This window comes from Felis catus, chromosome D3 (assembly GCF_018350175.1).
Source record: "Felis catus isolate Fca126 chromosome D3, F.catus_Fca126_mat1.0, whole genome shotgun sequence".
Classification (NCBI taxonomy): Eukaryota; Metazoa; Chordata; class Mammalia; order Carnivora; family Felidae; genus Felis; species Felis catus.
In genome coordinates this window covers 72434915-72456197 of record NC_058379.1, presented here as the reverse complement: position 1 = coordinate 72456197, position 21283 = coordinate 72434915, and the positions used below count along the sequence as shown (strand labels likewise).

The window sequence follows — 21283 nt, the reverse complement described above, 5'->3', positions numbered from 1 at the left end:
TATATACTGCATTGAGGATCTGTCAGTATCACTAATTCAGTCTTGAGTAAAACAAAAACCTACTAACAGTTCTTTGAAGTGAAATCGTAGGTCAATTTTAGAGACCATCCATTAAGTATTTCCCCACTGGAGTCTTGCCTAACCAGCCTAACCTACTGATCAAAATACTTCTTCCAAGGAGGGAAGATGAGCTATTTATGTGATCCTTTCTGATATCCAGTGAAGGTTTAATATGCTGTATACATTACTGCCCAGGTCCCTTTGAAAATCCTGCCTAATTTCTTTGAACTATTATATTTTAGTTTAAATGTTTTTTAATTTGAATTTTATTCTAAAATATAGCTGTGGAATCTTTCTCATTAGAAACACCTAAGAAATTCTAGATAAAGTATAAAAAAGTTTAAATATATACATATAATCCCAATATCAAAAAGGATCTTAATTAATGTCTATTCAAATGACCCATCTAGAGCTATTTGGATATACATCTAACAAAGTGATCCTGTAAATAAAGCAGGAATACCTTTGGAATGAGAAGTTCACCAAGGGAGGGAATGTACTCAACCATTTCTCTTGTTGGAAAAGTTGTTCCTTAGATTGCACTGATCTGCTTTACTACAATATTATCTACAAATAAGCCCTAGTTTTACGTTGTAGGGATAAACCAAAACTAAATCCTCTTTTAAAATATCTTTATCCAAGTCTTCTGATTCTGTCTTCTGAAACCTTTACCAACGGAATTAAACCTCGACCCTCTTCTATGTCTAGATAAGTGTAGGAAGTGGTGAGAAGTAGAACGAGACATTTCAGCTTTTCAGAGAGACATTCCATGTATGACCTTCAGAAATCTAGGTTGCAAGTTTAGCTGGGCAAGTTTAGATGTACTGAAAGCTCTTTTAATTGCCATTTCCCATATAAGTTAGGTACTAATACCTGCTTTTCCATCTTATAATGTTCTTTTGAGAATCAAAGGCCAGACTGCTTTTAGAATAGTTTATATAATTAAGCATTTCATAGATAACATTTGCAAATTGTTTTCTGACTTGATTTTCACACACTCTATGATTTTGCCATAAATACATTATTACTCCCACTTCAGAGATAAGGATAATAAGGTTGACATAAATTAAGCCAAGTGACTATGTGGAGCTTTAATCACAACTTGGAGTGCTTTTGGGAGAAGACTCTTGGTTCTGCCCTATCTCCTGCTGAGGCGCCAGAGACCATTCTCTTCAGAGACCCACCTGGCCAAGGCTGGGACCTAAGGACATCAGTAGCAAGTATAAAGCACTGGGCAAATATGCAAGAAATTTTTGTCTAAAATGATTACATCCAGAACTAAAATATGAGAAGGAAGGCAGGAAAGAATTGATAATTCTATGATTTTTACAATGTATCAACCTAAGAGTTCAATTAAATTTCAAATTCAGTATAAGGTTTTTCTCTTAATTAAAAAAATGTTCACATTTGTGGGTTATTTATTTATTTATTTATTTTCTTAATTATTATTATTATTTTTAACGTTTACTTATTTTTGAGACAGAGAGAGACAGAGCATGAACGGGGGAGGGTCAGAGAGAGGGAGACAGAATCTGAAACAGGCTCCAGTCTCTGAGCTGTCAGCACAGAGCCCCACGCAGGGCTCGAACTCACGGACCGCAAGATCATGACCTGAGCCGAAGTCGGCCGCTTAACCGACTGAGCCACCCAGGCGCCCCCTTAATTATTTTTTTAATATATGAAATTTATTGTCAAATTGGTTTCCATACAACACCCAATGCTCAGCCCAAAAGATGCCCTCTTCAATACCCATCACCTGCATTCCCCTCCCTCCCACCCCCCCATCAACCCTCAGTTGGTTCTCAGTTTTTAAGAGTCTCTTATGCTTTGGCTGTCTCCCAAAATGTTCACATTTGAAAGAAGAGGTATCTTCAAAAGTTATAACAACAATCAACATGAACAAGCAATTTTTTGAGCCCCAATCCTGAGAGCTGATACCTAAAGAACTTTCAAAACATTATCTGTCTGTCTATCTACCTATCTATCTATCTATTCATTTATTCACTGAAGGTAGGGTAGAGACAAGCCTGTCTGGAATCTAAAGCTTTTTTGTGTGAATATTTCTAAACATTGTTTTCTAGGATGTGTTTCCTGAGTTGGACCAGTAGAAATTTTAAATAGCATTTTTTAAAAGAAGTAGGTAGGAAAGCTTTGATTTAATTTCTCCTAGCGTTAAGCAGCTCCTTTAGCTGCTAAGCTAATATTCAATTTTTATTATCCAACAGAAACCTTTTTTCCATTGTGCATTATTCCACTTTATGTATCCCTTTATACACACAAAATCACACATTCTTTATCTGTGGTTGGTAACACATTACCTACATTTTAAGAGCTAGGAGTATAGGTACTCAGTTCAGGCAGAATTAGATTTGAAGTTTTACCTCACTGCTCATTAGGTATGTGACCTTGAAAAACTTGTTTGCCCTCCTTCTTTGTCTAAGTTTTCTCATCAATAAAATGAGAATATATGCATAAACATTGTTACAAAGACTAAATTTGAAATATATATGTATATATATGTATATATACAGTGTTTCTATAGAGGTTTTTCAGCTTCATTGAAGCATATACTTAATACACCAAAAACGGGACATATTTAATGTATACATTTTGATGAGTTTGGACATAGGCCTACATCCATGAGACCATCACCACAATCAAGGTAATAAACATATCCACTATTTCCAAAAGATTTCTTGTGTCCTCTTTTTTTTAATGGTTGAAATATTTGGCATTAGGTCTACTTTCTTAAAAATTTTTAAGTGCACAATACTGTTAACTATAGGTGCTATGTTGTATAAAAGATTTCTAGAATTTATTCCTGTTGTGTAACTGTCACTTTATACCCACTGAACAACTCCCCATTTCACCCTCATCTTCTCCCCTTGCAATCACCATTCTGTTCTCTGCTTCCATGAGTTTGACTATTTTAGATACCTCATACAAAAGGAATTATGAAGTATTTGTTCTTCTGTGACTGACTTATTTCACTTAGCATGTCTTCCAGATCCATCTATGTTGGTGCAAATGGCAGGATTTCCTTATTTTTTTCAGACTGCATAATATTCCATGGTCTATTGATATATACCACATCTTTATCCACTTGTCTGTCAATGGACACTTGAGGGGCGCCGAGGTGGGTAAGTCACTTAAGTGTCTGACTTTGGCTCAAGTCATGATCTCATGGTTCTTGGGTTCAAGCCCCGCATCGGGCTCCGTGCTGACAGTTCAGAGCCTGGAGCCTGCTTCAGATTCTGTGTCTCCCTCTCTCTCTGCCCCTCCCAAGCTCACACTGTGTCTCTCTTTCTCTCTTTCAAAAATAAATAAACATTAAAAAATTGTTTTAGGTGGACATTTGAATTGTTTGTCTACCTTGGCTCTTGTGAATAATGCTACAGTGAACATACGAGTGCAGATGTCTCTTCCAGATCCTGATTTTAATTCTTTTGGATATGTTTCCAGGAGTGGGATAGCTGGATCATATGGTAGTTCTAATTTTTAATTTTTTGAAGAAACTCCATACTGTTTTTAGCATAGTGGCTGTTGTCAAAGTTAATGCTGGTATTATTATTGTTATAAATGTTAAATTATTTTTAATGCCAATGATCTATTACAGATTCATATGATAGCCAGAGTCATTTACAATACAGTGAGCTAAAGAAGACAATATTATATAGTATAAGGAGTATATAACTAGGAGTTGAAATGCCTACAATCGAGTTGGGATTATCTCCTTAACTAGTGGTAGATCTTAGCAATGTCACTCTTTAGATCTCAGTTAACTCTTCTATAAAATTAGGACTGTGCATAAGATGAATGGTCTGGTTTGTCAGGGACCCATAGTTCAATCTCATTGTGTATGTGGGGGTGGGCATGTGTTTGTGTATGCTGTGCCTATGTGTGGGCATGCTCATGCATGTGTATTTCCTACCTGCTTCTAAGTATAATTTTATTCTACAAAAAGTATGGTGTAAGTAGCAATGCATTCCTCAACTATAAAAAAAAAATACATTGTCGAAAGACGATCATCTTCTGCCTGTTTCTATCCCCAATACTAAGTGCCTTCAAGCTCTGTAATTCTGTTCTATTTCTAATTTTACAGGACTTATGTTAAGAGATGGTACATTATTCAAACAATATAATTTCCCTTTATTCCCCTAATGCTAACCTTGTTATAAAATTCTATGCTATTGTTTCATTTTTCAGTCCATAAAATACCAATGCATGTTAATCATTACGTTTATTCTATATTGGCCATGAAACACAAGAAAACTCTTCAATTCAATTCAAAACAACTTTCTCTGAAGAGAACTCAAAAATTAAAAACAATGCTTTAAAATTTAGTTGACATGGGATCCCACAATGAAACTGATAACAATGATTTAAAATCCTTGTTATAACTCTGAATTACTATGTTATTGCAGATGTCTCATTATCCTAGTAAAAAACACACACAACAAAAAAACACCTGTCTAACAGAGGATTGTAAAAAACAAGTTTGAGTCTCTACACCTGAATATTTATGTCATCCAAATGAAGCATTCTAGCATTTCCAAGTTTTTAACAGACAAATCAATATATCCATGTACCATATAGGTATTGGAAACATAGGGTCAAGTCTTGTACATTCTAAAGTGCTGCAGATTCATACAGAAAATCAATTACTTTTGTAAACTAGAAATTGCATACATTACTAAATAAATATATTCTTGGAACAAGTCAAAACCTGTGCTCTCTACCACTGAAAACACTCCCACAATATCTAGCAATGCAATAGGCATTACTGAAGTTGGGTCACAGATCAGGGGATAGGAAGGCAGAGACTCTATACAACTTGTTTTTAATGTTTTATAGATATGAGGCTATTCTCTGGCAGTTTTTATTTCTTCATTTCAATTTAAGAATGGAGTCTGTGTGACTTTTGTTTTTACCATAAATATCAGGTACGCTTACAAATATAACTGCCCAGATTGTTTGTCTTCCCAAATTCATTTTGTAATTGTTGAAATGAAGAAAGAACAGTATGAATGAGGAATTCAAATTTGAGTCCAGATTCCTAGAAATCTATAAAGATGGGAAGGGGCATTTGTGAGCTATTCCAATAACAAGCTAATTAATTCATCCTATTTCTTTGCTTTTGGCCGGAATGGTATTAAACCAGGGTGGTAAGGGGTTATAGCTCATGCTGATTAGAAGATCTAATTGTCCCATATATTTTAGATGAATAAAAATGTAGGACTGAATTATTTATTTTTGAATAAAGTTCATTAGAGAATACAATTAAAAATGATTGTTCTTGAAAGGGAAAATAAAAGGTATCTGTCAGCAAGTTGAATAGTGTCTACTTCAAAACTCCTGAATACCTGGAACTTCAGAACGCGACCTCACTTGGAAATAGGATCTTTATAAATATGAATAGTTAAGGATCTTGAGATGAAACCATCCTGGATTTAGAGTGGGGTTTATCCAATGATGCGTGTCCTTATAAGAAGAGGAGAGAACACAGACAGGCAACAGAAGAAGGTGGTGTAGAGATAGGAGCAGCATAACTACAGGCCAAGGAATGTCAAGGATTGCCAGCAAATTCCAGAGGTTAGGAGAGAAACATGGATGAGTTTTCTCTCAGGACCTCCACAAGGAACCAATGTTGCCAACACCTTTATTTCAGACTTCTGGCTTTTTTTTTTCTTCTTTAATAATTTCACTTCTTTAGAGAGAAAATCCTAAAAGTTTGTCTATTTAGAGAGCCAGAACCTTGGTTTGATACTACTGAGGTGAATGTGTTAAATCCCATTTGCCAAAAATACCATAAATACTAAAGAATTCACAGCAGCAGTTTCTTTTGGCCAGGTGGCTACAATTCTTCATTTATTTTCTGGGCCACTTGCCTTTTAGCTGTTCAGTGGCCATGGAGTTAGCTTTAGTGGTAGGAATTTTCAATTTTGGTGACCAAAAGTCATAATATGACATTAGGGTCTTGCCTTTTTGTTCTTCATGTTATATACATAATTTTAAAATACATATTTTATTGTTGTTACAAATGTAAATAACAATCACCATCAATATTCTGGTATATATATTACTCTAAATATTTTCCTACAAATTCATATTTTATTTATAAATATCAACTTCACACACTAATATTGATTTAAAGTTGAGTTATTCATTGAATCATGTTTGAAATAATTAACATTTGATTTAGTATTTATCATTTTCATTAGGTAAGCAGTATTCCTTGATATGATTTTGACAAAATTTTCTAAGTAGCTGCCTATATTTGGATGCTTGGGGTATTTTCTTTCCTTAAAATTTTCTATTAAAGGAACAGTGCAATGAACATGTTTATAGTGAAAAAATTTGCAGAAAATATGGCTGCATAATTGGAATAAATTCCTAGTAGAAAACATAGATCATATATCTGTAAAGATCCTTCCCTCTTTCTCTCTCTCTTGCTCTCTCTCTCTCTCTCTCTCTCTCTCTCTCTCACACACACACACACACACACACACACACATACGTATATACACCTGTGTATAACAAATATCTACACATTGCTTTCCAGAGAGATTCTAGAATCATCTGGCCCACAGCAGTATATGAATATTAATTATGTCTCCCATATGCTTTCCAGAACAGGGTATCATCATTCACTTATATCTTTATTACTTTAATCCAAAGAAAATGTTAACTCATTTTTGTTTTAATTTGCATTTCTCTACTAATGAGCTTGAACATTGTTTCATGCATCTTGGCTATTTATAGTTCCATAAATTGAATATCCAACTCTGAGCTTTTCCATTGGAACACTCATCTTTTAATGAATTATTGTATAAAAAGGTTATTTTATATTTTTAAGCTTTTTCATCTGAGAAGGAAATAACTTAAAAAAAAGATTTCAGGGCTTCAAATACCATCATCTATTTTAAAAAAGTAAGGCTCGGTGCTTGTTCCCACAGCACATACACTAAAATCAGAATGATAAAGAGATCAGCAGGACCCATGCAGAAGGATGGCTTGCAAATTCGTGAGGCATTCCACATTTTGTATGATATAGATGAAAATTTTAAGAAAGTGGATCCTGAGTTCTCATCATAAGGACTTTTTTTTTCTTTTTTTAAATTGTATCTATATGAGATCATGGCTGCTGACTAAACTGTCAGCGTTAATCATCTCACAGTGAACACAAGTGAGGCCATTAAGTTGTATACCTTAAACTTATACGGTGGTATGTGACAATAATACCTCAGTAAAACCAGGGGTGAAAAAGTCTTGGATATAATTATCCTTAGAGGCTCTTCATCTATTATATCTTAGGAATTCTATTAAAATTTTTTCAGCAAGACTTTTTTTCCAATGTTGGTGATTTCTGTCAAAATAAACTATAGGTTACACCAACTATCACACTGAGCACATATGCCTCACTTCATTTACTTTTACCTTCTTCCCATAATTTCATCAGGAAAGAAGACATAAGATCTCGGCTTTTCTTAAGCTTTTTAAATGATGTGGTAGAGTGCCATAACTTCCTCTTAGAGGCAATAATACTTGTCTGAGAGATTTTTGTCCAGATATAAAACGAGTAATGTGATTTTTGACAACCTAGTTGGAAGCACTTTCACCATTATGCTAAAATTTTATAGGCACAAGAGACCAGAAAAACACATCGAAAACCAAAAACCAAACACCAATAGCAGCAGCAGGAGCAGCAGCAGCAGCAGCAGCAACAACAACAACAACAAACCTGAGGGGGAAAACAGGTTTTGATCAAGTTGCAGAATGCGACTTAAATGTACCTTAAAATGCGTGTGTGTGTGTGTGTGTGTGTAACAAACTATGATTTCAATTGGAAATTTACTGAGCACATGGTATAGAGAAAGAAATAAATAAGGGGTTACTTTCTTTTCTCATTTGCAGTGATAATTTATATTATCCATTAGGTGTAAATTAAGAGTTTCAGTTTGTATATTTTCCAGGACCCTTTTTATGTGCCACTCCAGATTTGCTCAACTTTGCCTCCCAATCCTTACCAAGAGCCTCTGCTATATTATGCTTTGCCTCCCAAGCCCCAGGCAATAGTTCACACTCTCCTTAGAGCTATAAAGCCCTCCTAAGTACTTACTGGTGCTACCCTAGACCAAGCCACCACCTCATAAAGGACTTACTGACACAGAGAGAATTCTATGTTTGCATACTCGCCAGATGCTCTGGCTTCTCAGGTGCTGTCTGCAGGTATAGAATGGATAACTGCCTATTGACAGATTTAGACCAATGATAGGCAAGAGAGGAACTGCTCATACTTCCTATCCAGCCACTGCCTATGATACATAGTACTTCATGCGGCCTCTCAGGAGACACCCCATGAGGCTGAACAAACTCTGTGTTTGCTCTAAACTTGTAGCCAGCTCAATGATAGCCACTGTGAAAGATTTCTCTCCTTCCCTGGTCCCTTTCTTTGTTTCCTCATGCGTGCTTTCTTGGGCTTGTACCCCCCAGAGGCATTGCCTTGAAAGCATATCTCAGACTGTTGTCCAGGAACCTGGATGGGCATGATAGTTCCAATAGTTAAAAAATATATATATGATTATTCATTTTGTAAAATAAAACACATTCTCTAAATATTGCATAGAAAACTGCATGGAATACCCCAGTTTTCATAAAGAAGCTTGACCTACTAGGAATTCCACCAATATTGCTACAAAAGTGAATTTACTTTTATGTTTATGGAAAGTAGAATAATCTGTTTATTTCCTAAACTACCCTCTCCACATTTTCCAGCCCCATTCTCACCAATGGAGATTAGGGGGAAAGGGATCAAAGTGACTTAAACTTGGAACCATTTGATTAGATGGCTTTTTAAAAATGTTTATTTATTTTTGAGAGAGAGAGAAAGAGAGAGAGAGTGAGTGGGGAGTGGCAGAGACGGGGAGACAGAGGATCCAAAGTGGGCTTCATGCTGATAGCAGAGAGCCTGATGCAGGGCTCAAACTCACCAACCAAGAGATCATGACCTGAGCTGAAGTAGGATGCTTAGCCTACTGAGCCACCCAGGAACCCCTGATTAGATAGCTTTTTAAAGTTACGAGTTAAAAAGTTAAAAGTTATTTGGCAGAGGGGCTGTTGTTGAATAAGCAATGCTGAGAAACTAATACGGATTAAAAGATCTACGATACATTTATAAGAGTATGATCCAGGACCATAATATGTACTGAAAGCATTACAAAGATATCAAGTTAAAAATATAAAGGTTATTCTTGTTCAGACCAATAGATGTCACCTGTCAGGAAAAAACAAACAAACAAAAAAGAATGTTTCCTTGAAGTGAGAGCATATTTTATTCCTAAAGCATTTAATTCATAAAAACCTTACAAGCCTGCACTATGTGAACACTGACCTGTGAACAGGTACCAGAGGTTGTTTGGCTCCAATGTTTCCATCTCACCCCTGCGGGTCGTCTTTCTGTGTCGAATTTTATAGCCGGTAATAAATCCATTTTGTGTTCCTGATGGAGGAGGCAGCCAGCTTACTTTGATACTCTGCAAAATAAAAGATGTACATTAAAACATTGGAGAAAGTAAGGGCAACAGAGCAGGGTCAAAGAAATGACCCCAACTTAAGTAGGAATAAAACAGAGAGGCAAGAAGTGCTAGGGATTAGCCCCTATAACCAAATTAAATCCATTTTTACAATTTGACAGTGTCCCTTTTTGTATGATTTTGTCAAAAATACACAATTCATTTGATTATGTGCATGATCACCTCTCTTTTGTAAATGCCACTAAAATGACAGTAAAATGTTCTCAAGAGTAAAAAACCATAAGGAAATAGAGAATAGTAGTCTTAAGGATGAGAGATGTTAACAAATATTTAAGAGATGCAAACCGAGGGAAGTGTGGTGGCTGAGCCAAAGGAGAAAGATGAAACCTAAATTACTCCCTAAGAGATACTAAAGAATAACAAGGTGATTTCCATGACAAAATTCAGGGAGGGCTAGAAATTGTTGCGTCCTAAATACCTTGAAAGACAAGACTAAAGCATGGTGCTGAAATAAAAGATGGGTTGAAAGTCATACGCACATCTAGGAAAATCGGTCTACTAACCCTCAGTGTCCTTGGAGTCACTGGGAGTTTTATCCTTTAGGGACACTGAAACAGAGTCCACAGATTCAGAGATATCAAGCACAGAAGAGAGTACAGATGAGGGCAAGGGTTATTAAGTTGAAGAGAATAAGTCTTCTTTCATCATCTGTGTTCAATGCAATGACAACCAGATGTATATTGCCCAGGCAAATACCAAGTAATAATTCTCTAGAGAAAATTGTAAGTTTGGCCCTAGAGAAACAGTAGCCAGGTTTCTAATTAATGCCCCAATAATGAGGCTCCCACTTAATCCACTCATGTACTTTGGAATCAGCTTTTTAGTACATATTTCATTTTAATGTTAACCAACATTGTAAGACTACAAGACATTTTGTTTTAAAAAGCTTTTAGTATAAAATAGGAAAAAATACAATCAAGCCCCAGAGCCTGCTTGGGATTCTCTCTCTCCATCTCTCTCTGTGCCTCCTTGTTTGTGCACTCTCTCTCTCTCTCTCTCTCTCTCTCTCCCTCTGTCAAAATAAATACATAAACTTAAAAAAAAGCCCCACAATATTATGGCCCTTCAAGGAGACAACATTATGCTTAGAGTAGAAAAAGTATCCCAAAAACTGTTATTAATATTTAGATAATCTAAGATAAGATATTACATCTGTGAAAGGAATAGAGATACAGGAAAAATGAAAGATTCTTTTAAAATATTATGACATTTATAGTTTGGTTTCACCAGTTAAATATTCAATAAATGATCTGGAAGATGTATGAAAAGAAATCTTCTAAAATTCCGGGGGGGGGGAAGATGATCATAGAAAGATGATCATAGAAATTTGGGGGAAAAAAGATAAGAAATGAGAAGTTTAGTCTATAATTTCCAATATCCAACTAATAAGATGAAATAATGAAAATAAAAAAAAATAGGAGGCAGAAAATAGGCAAGGAACCAAAACAAAAACCAGAACTCTTTCCTGCAGTAAAAACCTTGCAGAACTGGAAGATTTGAGACTTTAGTCTGAAAGGGATTATGGATTTTCTGACACAATACATGAACAAGAACTACATTAAGGCACATTACTGTGAAATACTAGAGCCTCCTGGGGAAGAGAGGATAGGAAAGCTTCCAGAATGGAAGAAAGAAAGCAGGTCACATAAAAAGTAAAAATGGTAAGCAGAAAGATTTCTCAACAACATTCAAAGTTAGAAAACAATAGAAGAGTACTTATAAAATTCTATTCCTAAAGTATTTTAAACCTAGAATTCCAAGGCTATACAAATGTTATCAAGCATAAGGAAAAACAACTCAAGTATAAGAATATATGCTTATATAAGTATAGGGATGTTTCAGAAATACATGGTTTCAAAGATATCTCTCCATATTCCCTTTATCGGGAGTCTAATGAGGGTAAATTTCAGGAAAAGAAGTGTGCAAACTGAGAGAAAAAGATTTGAAATCCAAGAAACAGAGATTCCAAAACAAACAAAAAAAAGGAATTCTCAGAAATATGATAAGGAAAAATTGAAAAGATTTAAGATTACACAAGGTGAGACACAAATCCAAAAGAGCACATACTACATAATTCCACTTAGATGAAGTCCAAGAAGAGTCAAAATGAGTTTATAGTAAAAGAAAGCAGTCTAGCAGTTGCCTACAGCAGTTGTACTAGGGAACTGATTGGCTATGGAAAGAGGGAGACTTTTTGGTGTGATGGGAACATTCTGCATCTTCCTTTCACATTTGTTACATGGGTAGATAAAATTGTCAAAATGTATTGCTAAGGGTTGAATTGGGCCCCCACTTGAAATTCACATGCTGAAATACTAATTCCCAGTACCTCAGAGTGTGAGTGTTTTGGAGGTAGGGGGTTTGAAGAAATCAAAAGGTTAAATGAGGTCATCAGTGTGGGACCTAATCCAGTATGACTGGTGTCACTCTGAGAAAAGGACATACGGAGCACAGAAGTCCATGTGAAGATGGTGGAGGAAGGGAGCCATTTGCAAGTTAAGGAGAGAGGACTCAGAAGAAACACGCTTGCTGACACCTTGATCTTGGACTCCAGCCTCCAGAACTGTGAGAAAGCAACTATCTGTGGTTCATTTAGGTTTCCTCCTCTGTGGTGTTTGCTGTGGCAGCCCTAGTGAAATAATACAACCAGAGAAGTAAACACTGAAGATTTGTGCATTTCACGTTAATTAATTACATACACCTCAGGGAGGAAGAGAAGAAGGATCACAATGAAAATGCAGAGGAGGGGAAGGAAGAGTAGGAGGAGGAAAGCAGGAAGACGATTGGGCGTAGGGCTGGAGTGTACCAGAGGGCTAACTCCTGACCTAGGAATAAATCAGTAGGTGATACCTAAACCTGTGAATTAAAACTAAGGAATTAAAGGACAGCTACCTAAGCACAATTGCTGAAAAACATTAAGGTAAATTCCAGAAAAGAAAGGATAGTGAAAAGCGATGAACAGGGGAGTCTGGAGGGAATAGGAACACCCTCCAGTTCCTCCAGGTTGGGGAGGAAGAGTCTTGGTTTTAGTTATACACCTGTTTGGAAAATGAATGTGCATATAACACTAGCATGAACATTTAAATCAATTAAAAAATTTTTTTAAATCTTTATTTATTTTTGAGAGAGACAGAGTATGAACAGGGGAGGGGCAGAGAGAGAGAGAGAGGGAGACACAGAATCTGAAGCAGGCTCCAGGCTCTGAGTGGTCAACACAGAGCCTGACACGGGGCTTGAACTCACGGACCCCAAGATCATGACCTGTGCCAAAGCCAGAGTCGGACGTTTAACTGACTGAGCCACCCAGGTGCCCCTTAAATTAATTTTTAAAAATAAACATACAAAATTGTTCTTTTGAGGTGGTAGAAATAAACAACTGTCAGAAAGAGGCCAGGCACAAAGTCACAGAATGGATTTCTGACCCCTCCAGCCCCCTACAACCCCAGGGCAACTTTGATACTGTTTCAATCATGTGGAAATGCAGCAGAGGTGTGGCAATATATTCTCCAGGGAGACCCCAGTCTGAGCCTCTTCTTTTAGATCACTACAGATTAGCTATTGCTCTACAAATAAGTGTCTTTGTAAAAGGATTTAAAAAATTGGGTAAAGTCAGTTACTTGCTAAACATTTTTAACATGTCAATGTCATGCAAACTACAGTCAGTTCTCATCATTTGAGGCAGCAGCCATGTTCTATAAAGTTGCCACAAACACTGAATTTGCAAATATTGTAACATTGCTCTTAGGGAAAATGCAGGTGCAGGTTCTTCTGAGCCTTTCATTACAACATTTTTGTCAACTTGTCAATACGTAACCTTGTTTTATGTGTGTGTCTGTTTAAAGACATCCTATTTAATATTATTGTTGATACATTAACATTGAACTTATGGCCAATAGCACTGTAACTCATGCCAGAATGAAGTTTATCTAACACATGTATTTTCTCCCTAAGGCACATCACAGCCTCTTGGAATAAGCGATACTAAACAGCACTTCAGCATTACAGTTGGAGAGCATTTCAAATATTAAACTCACAGACAGAAAGCAAAAATAAACAAATGCCCACCCCCCCCCCCCAAAGTGGCACTTATTTGACCACAAAAAGAACACTTGGTTACAATATGAGAACTGAAACAAAAAGAGTGTCTCCTTGTTCAACCTCAGCTGGGAATGTGTGCCTCTGGAAACTCATCTGTTTCATGGTCGTGGGTGTAACTGTAAAGGCAACGGCGGGGGGGGGGGGGGGGGGGGGGTATTGATTTGAGGTTACAAATACATTTTAGCAGGTAGGTGAATCTGCAAATAGAGACTCTCAAAATAATAAAGATCAACTGTAACTATATAATAAGCACATTTTAATAATTTTAGAGGAACTTAGCTAAATAGAATTATTTAGAATAATCAGAATCTGATTATTTAAGTCAGAATATATCTGAAAGTGCAGAGCACTACTAAGATCATTTATTTCACCCTCATTACCCTTTAAATGTGACAAACTAAATGCCACTCTTAAAAATATTTCTTAACACTATTTTTTTCCTTACTATAGATGTACCAATGGTCTAAGCACCTATGAGTTATGGTTTTTTATCCACACAATGACCCTATGAATTCAAGTCTATTGTTACAATTTTTGTACAACCATGTAAATTATGACACAGATGGTTAAGTATCTTAAACTGATGCAGCCATCAAGTGATAGAGGAAGGATTTGAACCGAGATTATATAATTTTGAAGTTGGCATTCTTTACTATTTAATACAGCCTCCCATGAGAGTTCAAGAGGCTGAGACTAATTCATTCAGTAATAATTCACTCAAAATAGATTAGCTGCACCTCTGCTGTGTAGAAAGCACCATCTTTAGGACTATGGAAATACCCAGATAAGTCATGGTATATCCATTCTGGCTGAGGAAATTAGACACAAAAACTCATAATGAAAACACAAAGTGTCACATGCTAAAAGAGGTAGTCCCAGAAAATAGAATGGAATATAATAGACAGAGAGATTAATTCTATTTTACATGGTCAAGACTTCAAATAAGAGTAGAACTTTACTTAGGGGATAGAAAAGGTATTTAAAATAAAGAGGATATCAAAAGCAAGCTCAATTTATCATGACAATGTATAGCACCTTCAACTGGGACAAATAGGAACAAATGGGACATATAGGACAATGTAATGGAAAGGTAGATTGGAAAAAAGTTAAAAGTCTTTTGGGACATGCAAAGGAGACATGTTAGATCAATACACTCATTTAAGGCATTTGGCTAATTCTTTGGGAGACAAACTAATAAATAAAATAGTAATATAATGTCCTTGGACCTCCAAGAATGCATAGCCTTAAATACACATACACTCACCTACTCCTTCTCTCCACTCCACACACATACATGCACATATGTGGATGTGTTCTTTACTCTCAAGTATCTTAGAAACTAGCAAAGAAAACTGGATTTGATGAATAGTTATACCTTATATTTATATTCCACAATTATCTTACTTTTATTTTTCAATACTTCAAGATAGCCATGAAAGATGTTATTACCATTTTACAAGTTTACCAAAGAGGAAATTGAGGCACAGAGTTAAATGATTGGCAGAAGTCATCTCACACTATCACAGAAAGATTATCTAATGTTTGAGCCTAATGTTTTTTATTATTTTATGCTAAAATAATCATAGAACTTATACCTGGCAATTCTACTCAAAGTGTCCTACAAAACATTCTCGAAAGGAATAAAAACTGAATTTAAATAATTAATTTTTAATACACCCAATCAGCCTTCCTATAAGTAGCCCTTGGCAAATCACGAAGAGTTATTTTCTAAGGACTACAAGCTTGTTTTTTAAAGTCAAAAGTAAATTCAAATAGAAAACAAAAATACAAATGAAGACATTAAACTTTGACCAAGAGGTAGAACCTTATGATTTCCAGTTAGCGCTTTGCCTTGTCTTTGACGAGTGACCTCTTGTAAGTCTAATAAATGACTCTAATCTTAATGCACATATTGAGAAATGGAGAATAATTGTGCTTAGTATGTCTACCAGATGATTGTAAATCACGTGTTAAGCCTGGAAAACTTAATCATACTAATGATTACATGAGCAATATTTAGTTTTTGACAGATAATAATTTTTCTTGATCATATTTGAGGATTTTCAGTGATCGTATAAATTATTTCCACATAGCCAATACCTTACTATCAATGTCTAGCAGCAATTAATTAATAGAATCAGTTATACACTCTACATGCCAGGAGGCAAACCCCCTCAATGGTTATCATTCATCTTTGGAAGTAATTTCATCATTTGTATTCATTCTCATATATGGGCAGCAGCTAAGTTTATTAGCATCTTTTATGCTTTCTCATCGATTTCAAGCAAACACCAGCAGATGGCTAATGGTTCTGGTCGTCAAATTCTTTCCTTGTAGGTTCTGCAGACATGGCTAGATGTCCCAAATTATATTGGTTTGGGAAGTTAATTGAAAGTGTTCAGTAAATTTTTCTAATTCTATGGCATAATGTATCTTATTTTCTGTATGAGACCTGTTCTGTCAGTGCTCAGTAGCTTAGACTTCATTGGCCATCCCCCCACAAAGCCACCAAAAGCTATCACTGTTAGGGGAACATTCTTGTACCTAGTCTTCATGGGTAAGCCTAGTAATTATTTTTATTAAAAATACTTAACACATGACCTTTGACTTTTGAAAAATCAATTCTAGTAGCTGTGACTTGACTTTTGGTTCTTTCATTACTTGAGAGGTTGAAATTAATCCTTTTCAAGCTGTTGAAGTGTTCTATCTTGAATCAAGGATTAATTTAATTTTTTTTTCCCCCAGTTTTGAAGTAAAAGAAGAACTGTAAAATTTGGCTTCCTCAAATCCTTCCATCTCCTCTTTGATTATCATAAAAATGAATTAGTTTTCAAGTCAGCATGGTGGGAGCAGTTAGGTTTAGTGATTGAAAAGAAAAGATCTTCCTGGCCATTATTTTCTAACTTTTTTGAGATAACCCTGTTGAGTTTGTTGATGTGGTATTCTCCTTTTGATGGGCTCCATTAATTCATTTCTTTATTTTTCCTTTACTCTAGAATATGAGTAGTAAATAACAAAACAGAAAACAAAAACTGGTAAGTCCATCACCCCAAATTTTTCTCAGAAGCCACATTTCATAAGCTTCTATTTTTAAGTCCACATATCCCACTGCACACTGACATTTTACTTTACTCTCAATAGAGTGGACTGCTGAGAAAGACAAGCCCCATTCCAAACATGGTCAGTGGCTTTAGAATGAGCCTTTTTTTTAAGTGGTTTCATCTGGATAGCATTCCCATAGAAGGGAATTAAAGGGCACCATTTGAAAGAAGGTCCTAGCAGGAAAGAAGAATGCTTTGGCCAGCATAGTAGGAATCTAAGGATCTTGAAACTTACTTGAATATAAGTTTTGAACTCTGCCCCTTATTTCTGTTCTGTACTTCTGGTAACTTGTTGAATCTCACATGAACTTGCTTGAAGAATGAAGTATGCTTTCAGTACTCATGACACCCTATGACTTTTCATTAGAGTGCCCATAGGCATTTTTAAAGAATCTCTTGTTATTGTATTCCTCATCTTACTTATATTCCCTTATTTACATTCTCTCTGCTACTGCTGTAATTCAGATCTTAATTTACCATTGCCCAGAATATTGCCACAGCTAACCAATTGATACCCACTCCTCCAGGTACTACCCTTCTCACACACAACCCATATCAGTTACCTTCCTTATCAGTGAGTGCGACATTTAAGTTCTCTGCCTCGGTTTGCTCATCTGCAATATGGGAAGTACCTACCTCAAAAGGATTGTGGTGTGGATTAAAGGAGAGGAAGAGAACTTTCTTGAACTTCAAGGGAGGGAAGGAGTAAAGAGAAAAAAGAGTGAGGCAAGAGGGTCAAGAGATTAAGAGATGGAGAGGGGGAGAATAAAGGAAAAAGTAAACAAGGGTCAGAGAGAAAGAAGCAAGACCCCATACGGCAGCAATGCTCAACAACTTTTCTTCTACACATCAGGAGGAGCACTGAGAGATAAATTACCTAGTAACACCTTTTAAACTCCTTTTCTTCGATGAATATTTACTGAGCAATTTACTCTGTAGATTACTATTGACATTTCTTGTTGTAGCCTATAGACCCTCCCGGCATAGGTGGTAAAGAAGAGAACTTGGAATACAATGGAGACTAGAGGAATGTGAAAAAGTGAAGAAATTCTGGGGCACCTGGGTGGCTCAGTTGGTTCAGCATCCGACTCTTGATTTAGGCTCAGATCATGGTCCCAGGGTGTGAGATTGAGTCCCACACTAGGCTCCATGCTGAGCCTGGTTGGGATTCTCTCTCTCCCTCTCCTTCTGCCCCTCCCTGGCTCATGCTATCTTACTCTCAAAGTAAATACATGAACTTAAAAAAAAGTGAAGAAATGCTATAAATACTTTTGTAGGTAGATTTGACAGGACACAGTGATTTGTTGAATGTCACACATAAAGAAGGAAAAGTCATCAATATTGACTCTCAGGTTTCTGGAATAAGCAACTTGGTAGATGGTAATACATTTTCTGGGATACAACTGTCTGAAAAACAATCTACTTTCAAAAGAAAAAAAAAGTTTACTGGACCTGCCAGTAGTATCAATAAATGACACTTCACAGAGGATGCAGAACTAAAGGCTACCCATATTAATAATATTCTAGTTAATGTTGGGAAGGGTATTTTATAATTTTATCATTTAGAATAAATGACACTGGGAAGGGTATTTTCTAATTTTATCATTTAGAATAAATGATACTGGGAAGGGTATTTTCTAATTTTATCATTTAGAATAAATGACACTGGGAAGGGTATTTTCTAATTTTATCATTTAGAATAAATGACACTGGGAAGGGTATTTTCTAATTTTATCATTTAGAATAAATGACACTGGGAAGGGTATGTTCTAATTTTATCATTTGGAATAAATGATACTGGGAAGGGTATTTTCTAATTTTATCATTTAGAATAAATGATACTGGGAAAGGTATTTTCTAATTTTATCATTTAGAATAATTGATACCTCAATAATATCGAAATTATACAATAACAAAATTTAATGATTAAATTTGATATTTATCTAAATACTTGGTAAGTATTTCACTGGTGCTGAAATAAACTAAATTGAATTTTGAACTGGAATAGAACTTAATTCGCTAATTCAACAGTATTTTAAATTTTATTATGTGTATAATTGTGTGGACAATTTCCAAAAAAGTGTTTTGCCTTTTTCTGAACCACTTTATGGGACTTTATGGGACTAACCAAGTATGGATTTGATAAAATGTTGATAAAATATTAGTAAGTGCTATATATATTTTTCCTGCAGATATATACTATTCCTGCAGATTTGACATGTTTTTTACTTCACTATCATAAATATGCAATCTCTTGTGATAAGTGAAGTCAGAAAGCTGGATAGCATACTAAAATTGGCATTCTTGAGTTCATGTAGGCAGCTATTATCCAAAATGACAAAAAGCCATATTTGCAAATAACTGTGTGACACATTTCCAGAGTGAAGTCTGTTAGTACCACTCAGGTCTAAGTTACATATTTGTGCAATAATAAAAGTATGTTTATATACAAATTGAAAAATACTTGACTTTAAATAAAATTTTGTATCCTAAATTCAGGTAAGAAACATTGCTTTGTTTTATTTAAAAATGATGAAAGCTAGCCTGTTGTGATCTTGTTTAACGACTTTGAAATAATACAAACATTTCCACATCAATAGGTTAGTTTAGTTGTAAAATAGTGTTCCTTTGATCTCTGTCCTGGTGGCCCCTAGGTCTTCATAGTGCCAGTGGGAGTCCTACCTGGAGATTAAACCCTACTTATGGCTACTCTGGAAAAATCCCCTTCCTGGTTATGTTGTGCTAAGCCACGTTGGGACAATTTCTCAGGTTGCTCAACTTCAAATCATATACTGCAAACCCACCTTGATTTGGGTCTTAGTTTTAGTGACTGGGTTTCTCTGATGAGAATGCTGCCATGCATCTTGTTCAATGTTGTTTTACCTTGGTAATCTGCCTAGTTCTTCCAAAACGCCCAAGACTGAGTCCTCCAGGAGCTCCTATCTCCTTGGTGAATCTGGGGCTGGCAGACTTCCCTGACAATAGTTACTCACCTTTCTGAATCTCTGCACTACCTGCTTTCACATTCTGAACTCCCCAAACCTACTTGGTCTCCTGATTTACCACCTGAAAATCCTTGTCAGCCCTTTCTGACTCCACCCACTAGGTACAGCTGCTCTCTACCACTCTGTCTGGATACTATGACTAGTCTTCCTGAAGGAACATCCCTCATCACCTTCCTCACTCCTGATTGAGGGGAACAGCCCTCCTGACATTGGCTCTGAATTCCACACCCATTCATCCCACACCACTGTCTTTTTCAGGTGTAGACAGTGAGCAGATATGAGATTAAAAAAAAAAAAACACACAGTGAGAAATGGCATCTGGAATATGCTCTTTATTATATGCACATTTTTATATTTCTTGGAGTAAACTGGGCTAAATTTAATTTGATGCTGGGAAATTGACATGCCACCACTTTCCCTAGTCCTGTAATCACATTCTAAGAGCTCAACCTTGACAATTCCAAGGAAAAAAGGGGAAACTAATCCCTTATCTAACTCACTTCAGTTTAGTAGCATAGGGGAATTGAACCAGTAAATTAAGGTCAAATAGGTTTCCAAACCTACACTGTAAGAACATCAATCCATCACTGTCCATAAAGACATAGGGCATCCCATGTATACCATTAACTGGGCAGTCTGTTAAGTTAGTACTTTGCATACTTTCAAAGCAATGTTTTAAAAATATTTCTTTGTAATTTAAAGATGAGGCTCAAAATTCTATCAGGAGGAAATGGGACAATAGTTGAGTGTGGTCCATAGCTTTTCCAGTGGTGTCCCCAACTCAACTGTGGCTCCTAATTTGCATATGTATGCTACACAGTAAATACTAGTCATCTATTTAAGAATTAACTCTAAATGTTAAATAAATTTAAATCCTAGGCACAGGTAGATGGAAATATACTTTGGACTGCCTTAATTCTTTTTTTTTTTTAATGTTTATTTGTTTTTGAGAGGCAGAGACAGAGCATGAGCAGGGGAGGGACAGACAGAGGGAGACACAGAATCCAAGTGGGCTTCAGGCTCTGATCTGTCAGCACAGAGCCTGACGCAGGGATCAAACCCACAAACCATGAGATCATGAGCTGAGCTGAAGTTGGACGCTTAACTGACTGATCCACTTAGGCACCCTTGGGACCTCCTTAATTCTTATAGCCTCTGCTTAAAAAATCTTACTGGATGTTCTGTCTAGCATGCAGTTCTGAATTGTTCAGAGAAAGATAGAATATTATTTTCCAAATAAAAGATATTCAGTAGGTATAAGATGGATGACAGAAAGCATCTCAGCTTTTCATTAATTTGCTAAGTGATGTTAGAAATCATTGACGTAGTTGTATCAATTGTACATCACAAGACCATCTCTTTCTCTCACCTTGTTGAGAGGCAGTTAGTTTAGAAACATAAAAACACTGTAAAACACAAAGTTCTA

General features: G+C 36.0%; 1 protein-coding gene and 1 non-coding gene across 5 annotated transcripts in view; one reads left to right on the top strand and one right to left on the bottom strand.

Moving 5' to 3' along the window:
- Nucleotides 1-21283, bottom strand: part of DCC (DCC netrin 1 receptor) — a 1150608-nt gene that overhangs the window by 200850 nt on the left and 928475 nt on the right. For all 4 annotated transcript variants that reach the window (XM_045042312.1, XM_045042313.1, XM_019815281.3 and 1 more), the window contains exon 13: nucleotides 9452-9593. In XM_045042312.1, coding sequence (XP_044898247.1) covers nucleotides 9452-9593 — 142 coding nt within the window. The remainder of the gene's footprint in view (nucleotides 1-9451; nucleotides 9594-21283) is intronic.
- LOC111557441 lies at nucleotides 7001-7104 on the top strand. The gene has a single exon (XR_002737477.2). It is a non-coding gene; the product is annotated as a U6 spliceosomal RNA (small nuclear RNA).